The 12,674-nt window shown below is 37.8% G+C and overlaps 1 protein-coding gene across 1 annotated transcript; it reads right to left on the bottom strand.

Annotated features, from left to right (window-relative positions):
* Positions 1-5,039: 5,039 nt before the first annotated feature.
* COXFA4 (cytochrome c oxidase associated subunit FA4) lies at positions 5,040-12,106 on the bottom strand. The gene is made up of 4 exons (XM_027102539.1): positions 11,912-12,106; positions 10,442-10,530; positions 9,683-9,743; positions 5,040-5,257 (listed from the first exon to the last, which is right to left on the bottom strand). The coding sequence occupies exons 1-4, from the start codon at positions 11,951-11,953 to the stop codon at positions 5,201-5,203; spliced, it is 249 nt and encodes an 82-aa protein (XP_026958340.1). The 5' UTR covers positions 11,954-12,106; the 3' UTR covers positions 5,040-5,200.
* Positions 12,107-12,674: the final 568 nt, after the last annotated feature.

The raw sequence follows: 12,674 nt of genomic DNA on the forward strand, positions 1-12,674 counted from the left end.
CAGAGAGGGTGGAACATTATTATGGCATGCTATGTGGGCAGGCGTTGCTTGAGCAAACCTAGGGAGAAACATAAATCACATTTCTTAGACTTACAGCTCTGGTATAAAAGGGGGTCACCTTGTCTACATGTTGAAATCAATGATATTTGCAATAAAGAGTTATTTGAGGGCTTCCCTGGTGGCGCAGTGGTTGGGAGTCCGCCTGCCAATGCAGGGGACGCGGGTTCGTGCCCCGGTCCGGGAAGATCCCACATGCCGCAGAGCGGCTGGGCCCGTGAGCCATGGCCGCTGAGCCTGCGCGTCCGGAGCCTGCCCTCCGCAACGGGAGAGGCCACAACAGTGAGAGGCCCGCGTACCGCAAAAAAAAAAAAAAAAAAAAAGAGTTATTTGATCAGATTATTGGTAGTTGGATAAGCTTTTACTAAACAGTCCTTTTCTTTCCTTTAAGTTTTATATAATACGGCTTTTAGAAGTCTCCCATTAAAGTTTCTGATGGAAGGAGAGAAAGAAATGAATTCCAGGCTTTATAAATATAATAGCTAATATTTAAGTAATACTTATTCTGGCAGGAGATACATTAAGCCTCTTACATATATTATCTTATTTAATTTTAAAGACAACCTTATGAGACAGGTCTAGAGGGTTCAGGGAATGAACTTTTAGTCAAATTGTCTGGATTCAAAGCCTGGCTCCACTACTTCCTAGTTAAGTTTGACCTTGGGCATATTTTTATGCCTTGGTTTCCTCATTTGTCTAAAAAAGTGGCGGCGGGGGTGGTGGTCCAGTAATAAGTGTGCCTTACAATGTTGTAATTAGTAGTAAATGAAGTAATACATATCGTGCCTGGCTCAATAATGTTATCCATTATAGTTAGTTTCATCCTGATACGAGATGCCTTCTTACAACCCTTTCTCTTGTCTTTTTTCTTTACCTTCTACCTAACCAAGAAAGGTGGAGATTTCCTCCAAATATGAATTCTACCAACCACCTTAGAGGAAAGGAACAAACTGCTACAGTGGGAAATACCAAAGAGTAATAAATGTATATATAATTTCTATGTACACTTTTACTGGACTTGAAATTTAAATTTCAAATTTAGAGGTTCTGTTTTTCTATACAGCAACTGCTATTTGTTAAGATAACAAGGTTCCTGCATGCCATATTTAAGCATTTTTGAATAAGGGGTTACAGAGTAGCATTCTAACATATCCTCTTATACCACTAAAAGTAAGCCTTGGATATATAAAAATGTTTCCTGTGAATTATTTTAATTACACTGAGCATGCACTGCTTTTACAATTGGAAACAAAAGAAAAAATGCGAAAAAAGAAAATGGATATTTTTTGGCAATGGTGACTACGGTATGTGGATTCTAAGAAACATTTTGCTGTTGTTAATAAAAGGAGGACATATCTGGTTTTATTTGTGCTTGTACCTGATTTTTCCTTCATTCAGATTCATCCTGACTGAAATGTGAAATAAGAGAACAGGCTGCAAATACCGGATAGATGTTGTTTTAGTACCAACATAATGCTCTAGTTGGAAATTTAAAAGACCTATTAAAAAATTATCCACTGGCGGGGTGGTGAAGTAAAGCTCAGAGCCCTTTTGCTAAAGGTGTTCCATAATCTCCAATTCTGATTCTCTGCCTCCATCAAGTCACTTGTAGCCACTTATGATTAGCCACTCTAGACACTCGATGAACTGGTCTTTTATAAGTATCTCTTGAACACCAACTATGTGCCTGGTCCCATTCTAGGTGTTAAGGATACATCAAACAAAACAAAGACAACGGCAAAAATTCTTGTCATCATAGAGCTTACATTTTAGTGGAGGGAGATATATAAAACAAAATAAGCTAATTATGTAACATATTAGACAGTAGTAAGTACTGAGATGAAAACAAAGAAGGCAAAGGAGATAAAAAGTGATGAGAATGCAGTAGGTGTGATATTTTGGACAGGGAAAGCCTCATTAAAAAGGCACTGGAGCAAAGACAAGAAAAAAGTGAGAGCAAGCCATGCCAATATTTGGGGAAGAGAATCCCAAGCCAGGAAAGGGCAAATGCAAAGCCCTGAGTCATGTAGAGGATCTAGGATATCCACTTGCTGGTGTGGGAGCAAAACGGAAAACAGTCAAAAGTCAGAACGTTTTCTTTTTTTAAAGTATCTAGCTTTTTTTTTGAGTAAAATAGGGAAATGTTGGGGGTTTTGAACAAAGGAATAAAGATCACTTTGAGTTTTGTATTAAAGATCTGTCTGACTGCTGTGCTGAGAACAGACTGTAGACAGGGAGACCAGCTGAGAGGTTATTTTAATATTCCAAGTTAGATGACAATGGCTTAGGACCAAGGTGACAGGAGAGGAATTGTGTGTTGAAAATAGTGAGATTCTGGGCATTATTCTTAAGGTAGAGCAAACGTAATCAATATATGGATATGGGGTGTTAAAGAGTTAATGAAGACTCCGAGGATTTCGGCCTGAACTACTGGAAGGATGGTGTGCCTATAAACTGACATAATTGAAAACAGCAGGAATGAAGATTGTGGATATGGGAACTGAGAAGTTCACAAGTTCAAGTTGGACATGTTAATCTGAAAAATTACTTTGGACAGCCAAAGCATAGTATTTGAAGACATGAGACTGGATAAAGAGTTCAAATAGTGAAAAGGTCCAAAGTGTTTTTCCTTTGGGGCACTCCAACACTAAGTGAAGGTGTATCACCAAAGGACTGAGTAGAAAAGCCAAGGACGTAAAAAAGAAAACACAGACGGCATGCTGTTCTAGAGAGTGAAGGAAGAAAATATTTCAAGGAGCTGGGTCAACTGTTACTATTAGGTCAAAGTGAGCAATGATAATTACCTTTTGAATTTAGAAACATAGAGGTCATTGATGTCCTAAACAGAAGCATTTTTAGTTGGGTAGAAAGGGTAAAACCTGATCAGGGTGGGCTAATAAACTTGAAAGCAGCAAAAGTCTGTATAATTTTTGCTTGGCTCTTGTTTCACGTACCTACTGGGAAGCATTTGTCAATTCCCAAAAATGCAATTTTTCAAATATACATAAATGTTACCCAAGGCAAGATCTGTATTTAAATGTAGCTCTGCCTAGTGACCTCATTAAGCTGAGGAACTGACAAAGCAGTCTGCTGTATATTTAAATAAGCAGCACAGTAAAAGCATAATTTTAAACAAATTCATTTAAGGAAAAAAAAAAAAGAGCACGTTATCTTTCCTGGCAGCATTGATATTTGTTGCAGTCCTAAGTGACAGTCAACTTCCACTGCCATTGCAGCTTCCTGAATAGCAGTAATTGGATGTAATAGTTTCGTCAAGACATATCTCATGCCAAATTTTACATTGTTTTATGTGGGAAAGTCCAGGAATACTGAACACAAAGAGTTTACTTAAAGTTTAAGAATCTTAAAAGATCCATACAATTGTCTTCAATATTAGAAAATGCTATTACTAATTTCTTAATGCATTTATTCAAAACTGCTTAATAAAATGTTTGTCTTTCAATTACTTAGCTATTTGTAACTAATGTGTAGTTTTTTACACTTTTAAACTTTGAGGTGGTCTGTGCCAAAGCATCCAGTGGTTCCCAACATGAGTGGAAATGAGACAATTTTGCCCACTAGGAAACATCTGGCAATGTCTACATGCATTTTTGGTTTTCACAACCTGGAGAGGGGAAGAGTGCCACTGGCATATAATGGCAGAGGACAAGGATGCTGCTAACTATGCTAAAATAAAAATGCACAGGACAGGCCACTACAGCAAATGGTCTGACTCAGAAAGTCAGCAGTGGCGAGGCTGAGAAACTCTGCTCTGGAGATTGAAATTACCCAAGACACAGGAGCTTAAAAGTATGGACAGTCAAGTAACTGAAATGCACTCTACATTCATTTCAAGACTACCTGGGTTCAAATACAGTTGGCCCTCCACATCCATGGGTTCTGCATTCATGGATACAGACGGCTGACTGCACTATGCCACTTTATATAAGGAACTTGAGCCATCTGTGGATTTTGGTGTCTGTGGGGATGGGGGGGGGTGGCCTGGAACAAATCCCCCATATACCAAGGGACGACTATATCCACATCTGACTAAGAGAATGAACTGGAATAATTTAATCCAAGTCTTGGTTTCCTTACTGTTTTTGAAAAAAATTTAAGTATCTGATATAATCCATATAACATTTATTTCAGTTCCTGACATGTAAAATGTGCTATTACTTTGTAAACACAAAGATTTATTATACCTACATATTAAAATCCAAAATTGTCTCACTAAATTCCTCAAGTTTCTATGTCATGATTTACATATACCTATGTGGAAACTTGATATATGACATGGTTAATTCTTGATTAGCCACCACTGAACCATTGAAATGTTCTGCTCATCTGATCATTTGAGATCCAGCTAAAAGGTCAGAGCTATGTAACAGGTAACATCAATATACACCCAAACATTTTCTCTTACCAAATTCCAATTCCACAGCCCATTCTTAAAAAGTTAACTCTCACTCAAAATTGCTACTAACATACTTTCTAGCCTTTAAAAACCTGCCAAGGCTCAGCAGAAGTTCTCAAGAGCTCTTCTTGGCCACTAGTTCCATGGTTAGTAGTGATGGACTCAGATCCAACTACAATCCCCAGCCAGACCACAGCGACTAACAACCTTAAAAATCTTCAGCAAAGAGAATGCCATGGTAAAAACCAGGCATTAACAACTGCACATACTTCGACATCAGCCAGTAACAGAAATCTAGAGGTTTTCATTTTGCCCATGCCAAAGAGGCTTGAATAATCTTGCCAGTCTACATTTGATTTCCAGTTCTAGTTCTTAAATATGCCCTAGTGTTACCAATGGCCTACACACAAAATAAAAGTGTTTTATTAGAGCAGCTTAAAGTCTTATTTTCAAATTACACGAATACACAGAAATTCAAGAAACTCCTTAAATTCTAATAGTTTATTTCCTATACCCTAAGTTATAAAATTCAGAGTAGAGTTTCAGCATTAAATAGTGACACACATCAAGTTTCAAACTATTTATTAATCAGTGTAAACCCCATCACAATACACCAACAGGATTTTGTGCGTTTAGAGGGGAAATATTTCCTGGTTAAGTGGAAAATTGTGCGGATGGCTTCTGGAAGACCTTCATTCTAAGCAGCTTTATAGTGAAACATTTCATTTAGAAGTCTGGACCTTCTTTCTTCAGTTTGCTGTAATCTACATTCACTGAGTAGAACTTGGAAAAGAAAAAAGATATTTTAGATAATCAATCAAATACACAAAGATGGTATAGAAGTTTAAGATTATTTTTATTCAGCTTTCTATAGTAACAATTACAGACATTAATTTTGTATTAGGAATATTTAACAATATAAAAGTCATTCAAACAAAGACATTAAAATTCCAGTTCTTTAATAATGGTTTTGGTAAGGTAAAAATATTCAATCTTCCTCAGAAGAGCAGTAGTAGTATAATCTGGTAGAACCTATAAAAAAATTCTTCTATTTCAAGGTGAATAACTATGAATTTCTTCTGAAATATACGTCCAATTCTTATGTTTTTACTTCCATCTCCACTACGTACACAGGTCACTCTCCAACAGAATAGAGAAATACCAGTTATCATCCCTATTTGGTTAGGAAAGGGCTATAAATTTAGATGGGAAAGATTTATAGCAATAAAGATTGGCTAGTAATATAAAGTAATACTTTGTTGTGTGTGTGTATCCATAATTTTTAGATACAAATTGGCCTGCTTTGATGGCTTTTCTGTCCATTTTCTCTCTCTCACTTAGACATTTCCTTAATTTCCTAACCCAGAATGCATCAAAATCAAATTCACACCTGACCACCTTTGGTACAAAAGCTTTTAAACAGTACAGTATTTCTGCTTTTAAATAATACTGTATTTTGCAAACTTTGTAATTTCCATAAATTTCCTTATATTCAACTTAAATTAATTTTAGAAATATATCTTACTATCATTACTTAAAATAACTGCCTCTAACTCTCAACAACTTTAAAAAAAATGATTTATACTTGATACTGCTCTAGAATTCCTACTGAGGAAACATTAGGATTTATACATAAGCTAAGATTTATACATAAGCTATAATCTTGAGTTTACTCATTCTTGTGCCAAAGAAGACTGAATTGTGCTGTAGTTACTTGGAGACTACATTATTTAACTCCAAAAGAACCAAAACTGCAGAATTATCATCATTTTCTTCAGTTTTTAAGGAAGAAGCTCATAAATCTGTGTCCATTATTTCTTCAAACCCTTTTCTTTATTTCTCCAAACATACCCTAACTTCTTTATCTCTAATTGAAAAATTCTTATTTTATTTGACTTTAAAAAAAAGAAAAATTCCCAGGTTGTGAAGCTTATCCTTGAGATACGTACACAGACTTTTATCAAGTTTATAAACATAAAAGTATGAATCAGTCATAAAGCAGTATTTTTTGTTCTGACAGTGTTCTCCTATGAAGCAACTGAACTAGACAATGAGACTTAAAAAGAAACTAACTGTATCATCTCTTACATATTAACAAAATATTAAAGGGAATATTTATAAAAGGAACTGCAGGTTATATTTTAAGAAATAAATATTTGTTGGGCTCTTCTAATAGATCCCAGGCACTGTAGGCAGAATGCTTTATGTTTATCTTAATTATCACAACCTTACTCATTCTTACTTTATAAAAGACACTGAAGATCAAGTTATATGACTTGCCAGAAGCAGGATCAAGCCCCTACACCCAAGCAGAGTGGAAAGGTCACAGAACCTTTGCTAATTTTCTCAACACTAAGCAGGTTTCTGATGTATTTGCTTTTATTCGGTTCCATGTGCCAGTATCAAAATACTCCGTTGAAGTAATTTTCAAATCTGATTTATTTTTCAGCTTCCATGTCCACATTCCTTTTCTCAATTTAATGGTGGCTACCTTTAAGTTTTTTGTAACAACAGCTGGGAAGGCACAACATATTCTGATCTTGGCTTTGGGGCATTTTATTCAGATGATGTGTTGCTAGGCCTTTAATGCTTAAATCCTATTTTAGTCACCTCTCTTGTTTGTATTAGTTAGCTTCTGCTAGATTGTGAAGTAGCAAAAAATAACCACCAAATCTTAGCGGCTTATAAGAAAGGTCTATTTTTCATTCACATTATATGCCATTTATAAGCTGACTGCCCTGTGTTCTCTTCATTCTAATCCTGGGCTGAATGAGTAGCCCTTAACTGTCAATTTGGTCTCATGACAGATGGAAAAGAACAATGGGGGAACTACACACTGGCTCAGAAGTGGCAGATAGCACTTCCCCTCACTTGATTTGCCAGAGCAAGTCACATGGCCAAATCTGATGTTAATGGGCCAGAAAAAAAATTATCTTAGGTGAGGGGAAGTGAATGATAGAGAAAGAATAATCTAGTCTACTAGTCTTCTAGTCTAGAAGCAGTAGTAGGCATCATCCACTCCAGGCTCACAAGCTTCTGGACCTGGTTCCCTTTTATTTCTGCTTGCAAATGTCCCAATTCTTCTAAACTCATCTCTTGGCAAGTAGAGCCAGCAACAGTCCACAAACATCCTGTTTTCCAAAAATCTTTTCTATAACAAACTCTTTAGGCAAATGGTCTTCTTTCCAAGTAACAGCAGGTGACACCTTATCAAATATTTTGCCATTACACGATTCATTTTTCCAGGCTCTAATACCAGTATCTTAGCTATTCACAGCCCAGTCTATGCTGCACACATTAGTTTTTTTGTTGCTGCAACGTTCCATTTCCAGCTCACATGGCCTCATACTGGCAGGTATTTTCATGTTCCAGAACATGATAATAATTAGCTTCATTATCATAATCACTTGAGGAGCTTTCTAAACTACATACGCAGAGACTCCAATATGCTCTTTGGTGGAAGGACTAAAGGCCTGTTTTGTTTTCTTTTCTTTTTTAAAGTTTATTGGATGTGGAATCATTTTCTCCAGAATGGACTAAAATTTATAGGAGAGAAAAAACAGGATGCCTGTGTATCATTTTTTGAGTCAAAATGTGACACAGATTAGATGGTTCACTTCAGCTTCACCAGTGCATTTTTGTTTGTTTCTTGTAGCAAGATCAGTTTAGAGACTTGGAAGCCAAATTATAATCAGAAGGTTGAGTGGAAAGCTTGGAATCTGTAAAAGGTGACAGTTGTCTTAAAAGTTGTTGTCATCAGTAATGACAGCATCCATCTCCATCAAGGAGGTATATCTGCTAAGGGGTCCTGAACACTCCTCGGTCAAGACACCTCTTCTTGAGAGTGCTCAAAGAAACTGCTATTTTTTGATGAAGCAGCCTGGTATAATGGAAAATTCATGGCAAGTTATATACTGTAAATGGGTAAATTGTATGGTATGAGAATCACACCCTAATAAAGCTGTCCCCCACCCTTTTTGACATTGCAAGGATTGTTTCTTTGTATGCAAAAATTTTACAGGTAAGTAAAGCTGTGTTTGGGGAATCAACGGTCTCAGATTTTTAACTACATGGATGGACCTTAAGGGCATTATGCTAAGTGAGATAAGTGAGACAGAGAAAGACAAATACTGTATGATATCACTTAAATGGAATCTAAAAAACCTGAACTTGTAAAAACAGAAAGTAGAATGGCAGCTACCAGGGGATGGGGGGGCGGCGGGGAAATTAGGGAGATGTAAAGGTACAAACTTACCACTACTAGATCAACAAGTTCTGGAGATTTAATACACAATATAGTGATTATAGTCAACAATACTTTATTATAAACTTCAAAGTTGCTAAGGAACTATCTCTTAATTGTTCTCAACACAAAAAAGTGATAATTATGTAACATGATAAAGGTGTTAGCTAACACTACTGTAGTAATCATAGTGTAATACATAAATGCATCAAACAACAAGTTGTACACCTCGAGCTTATACAACGTTGCAGGTCAATCATGTATCAATAAAACAAATTAAAAAAAAGTAAATGGCCTCAGTCCATGAAGTCATTCTTTGGAAGAGTAGTTTCACAAACCAGTTTTCCAGAAAGATGTTAAAAAGTTTATCTAGAAGGTTTATGGTAAAATATAAGTTTCAACTGATTTTCATTTCTTCCTACTAATTCTCAGCTGAAATATGTCAACCATACCAAGAAGAAAGAACAGCCAACCAAACTAGCCACTAGATTAGTGCTACTCAAAGTGTGGTCCATGGACCAACAGCATCAACATCATCTGAAACCTTATTAGAAATGCAAATTCTCAGCCTCCGCAACAGATCAACTGAATCAGAATCTCTGGGGATGGAGCTGAAGAAGAAGATGCCTATGTATACTGAGGTTTGAGAACCACTGCACTACACTACCCAAGAACAAAGAAAATATTAAACAAGAACTATACTCTTTTTTTTCTTAGTCGAATCAGTACAATTAAGACATTATCTTCATTTCACATACAGAGTCTAAAGCCTGTGAATAAAATCCTTAGAAAAAATATTTATTAGAAAAATATGCCATTCTAATTTCACAGAACAATCTAGCAATTCTTCTAAGTTCATTGTAACAGAATCTTACTTGCAGATCCAATTTCAAAAAGAACCTATCCCATGACAAAGTTTATTAAAATACAATTTCCAGCAATTTTGAAGCAATTTTGTAGCTTACCTTGTACTGATCATTGGGACCCAGTTTGTTCCAGGGTTCTGGGTTATTCTTTTTGTCCCAACTAAAAGAAATAAAACATTATAACTGTTAGAGTAATAAAACACTATTTAAAACAGTCTTGTACTCAAGAAACTAACATTTCAAATATATCAATCCCACCTCCTATCAGGTGAAGGACAGTGTTATTTTCATTATGGAGTTGAGAGGATTCATAATAAGCAATCTCACATAATCAATCAGAAAAAGGTACAACACAGAGCCTCTTGGGGCAGTTGTCCTTGTCCCTATCCCTGTCACAAAAAAAAACTTTACACTTGGCTTTTACTAGTGTTTTCTATTTCATCAATGAAGTGATATATAGAAAACTGCATAGAAAAACAATGAAACAACCTTTTCCATGCCTGTTCTTTTACAACTTCAGAAAGAAGCATTCCCTATTGTGGAACACAGGCAAAAAACACTTAAACATACCAGCAACCCTGACTGTTTTATAAAAAGTTATTATTATCTCGATCCTCACGTTACAAAATAGGTATAAGCAGTTCTACTCAACCAATGAGAAAATGAGACTCAGAGAAATTTAGATAATTTCATGAACCAGAAAAAGTAAATGACAACAGTAGAACCGGGATCTGAACTTACTGTATGACAACAAATTTCAGGTTCTTTCTACTACTTGATGCTGCCTCCCTAAAAAGGCTGTGGCTCCTGAATCAGTTTGATAAACCATCTAAGTTCTAAACATTTTCAAGCACTTACCTGACATCTGGATTGAACAACGCCAGGCGCAAAACATACAGTGCTGCTCCAGTACCTCCCGCTCCAATAAATAGGAAGAGGGGGATCAACTGGAACCAAAAACAAAATAGACAAGAATCAAGAATCATCTTCAAATACCTACATACTGATAAAAATAAACAGAAAGACTACAGTAGTTTCTACACATTGATTTCCAAGTCTCAAGCCACCTTTTTATTTTTTTAAAAACTTTAACAGCTTTATGGAGATTTAATTTACATGCCATAAAATTCATTAATTTCAAGTATGAAACCACCAATGATTTGTAGTAAATTTATAAAGTTGTACAACCATCGCACGATACAATTTTAGAACATTCTCATCACCCCAAGAATCTCTCACGGCCACTGCAGTCACTCCCCATCCCCCCCCCAGCCTCAGGCAACCACTAATCTGCATTCTTTCTATCTCTACAGTTTTACCTTCTCTTCAAACGTCTTTTTAATCTTGTCTTAAAATTTGAAAAAATATAGACCTCATATTGAGATAAGATTTCTTATAACTACATTCAAAAGAAAGAAATGTAATTTCCAAAGGATGTAAAGATAATTCTGGTTTAAATGTAGAAAAAGTTACATTCAAATTTTAAATTTTCCCAGAAAATATATCGCCTTCTTCACTTAATATTTATACATCACTCCCATTAAATTTCCCAACTCAAGGCTTGCAAAACAAGCTCTTGGCAAATGACTTAAGCTTGCTTCGATACAGACGTTACGAAAAATAAAAATTCTGTTAAATAAAGAGTCTGAATGAGCAAACAGAAACACACCTATTATAAATACCGGTTTTACGCATAATCTCTGAAAACGTACTGCTACCAACGCTTAATGCGTCGTTAGGCAACTGGGTTTAAGATAAAAATTAAATACTGCGTAATTGATTTTTAGGGCCACAGCACGTTTATATGCAGGGAAAAATGTGAGATTCAAAAGAACTCAACTGCGATTAAACTCCACACTACAAAAATCCTCCCAAATATCAAGACGTCCAGACAAACTGAGCATTCCAAGATCAGGGACCTTCATATTTGCCTCAAAGCCTCATGGTGCAATGCAGTGAATACGAGACTCTAAACAGCACAACAAATAGGGTGCCTGACCTTTCCTGGTCTTTAACCCACACAGCGCACAACTATCCCTCTTGGTCCGACCAACCTGCAAGAGGACGCGCGCCCACCACACTGTTCCAACATTTTATTTTCCTCGAGAGCGTCCCTCACCTTCCCTGTGACAGGCCAAACCCCGCAATGCAAGGCCTGGAAGGTCAGAGCTCAAGGTCTTGGGGCAACCAGCAGAATATGACAAAGTGAGACAGGGTCCAGCCCCGAGGAACGGTAAAAGGCTGCGAAGGAGAAAGCTCAGGGGAGGCAGCCGCAACCCGACACAGGATGCACAAGTGAAAACACTGGGAAAGGGTTTAAGAACTTACGCTAGGATGCTTCTTGGCCTGACCGATGATCTGGCGGATCATGGCTGCGGCAGAAGCCTCGAGTCCAGACGGAGAGAACGACAAACTTTCAAAGCCCGGGACTGAACAGCCTTCGCGCCGAGGAAGGGCGGACGTCCAAAGTCAACCAGCACCTCCTACCTGAAGGACCCCTGCCTCGGAGGACGGCTTGCGACAGGAGGGCCCGGATAAAGCTGTCCTAAACAGTGCCTGCTTTGATCCAGCAGCTCTCGCGCCCGCCTAACCTGTCCAAACCAACAACGTTCAACTGCAAAGTGAAACATTCTCATTCCTATGCTACTCATACTTCTGATGGGTAATTTTTTGCGTCAAAAGTAGAATCCTCCGATTGACTACACAGGCACTTGCTCGGTAGGCCCCGTGTTTAAAGAGGGGGCGGACAGGCGGACGCACGGGCCTCGTGCTCTGCGAGCCGGGTCCTTTTACTAGCCTCCAGGGAGCCGGGTCGGCGCGCCGAGAAGCTGGGGACGCGCGTGCGGGTCGGGCGCCGGCCGCTGTAACCGCCGCTGAGGGAGCTGCGAGGCGCCTTTGGCTGCTGAGCGCCGGGCGTCTGGAGGGCAGGTCGAGTCTCTAGCCGCCGAGGTCAGCCACTGCGGTTTAAAAATACTGCAGCTGCTTCCTGTCCTTGACTGTCGTTTACGGGCAGAAATTAGAAACTAGTAAATGACTTAAAGATGGCAGTTGTCCTGTCACTGTGATCTGTAAACAGTTCCTGAGCCTCGCT

This window comes from Aethalodelphis obliquidens, unplaced genomic scaffold (assembly GCF_003676395.1).
Source record: "Aethalodelphis obliquidens isolate GAN/ISIS:26980383/991018 unplaced genomic scaffold, ASM367639v1 scaffold5, whole genome shotgun sequence".
Lineage (NCBI taxonomy): Eukaryota > Metazoa > Chordata > Mammalia > Artiodactyla > Delphinidae > Aethalodelphis > Aethalodelphis obliquidens.

What these genes read in the sequence shown, in the direction of transcription:
- COXFA4 (XM_027102539.1), bottom strand. Translation starts at nt 11,953, where the DNA reads ATGATCCGCCAGATCATCGGTCAGGCCAAGAAGCATCCTAGC. An exon ending in AGGCCAAGAAGCATCCTAGC is followed by an intron (nt 10,531 to 11,911) that starts GTAAGTTCTTAA and finishes TTTTGGTTCCAG; the next exon opens with TTGATCCCCCTCTTCCTATT. An exon ending in TTGTTCAATCCAGATGTCAG is followed by an intron (nt 9,744 to 10,441) that starts GTAAGTGCTTGA and finishes TATTTCTTTTAG; the next exon opens with TTGGGACAAAAAGAATAACC.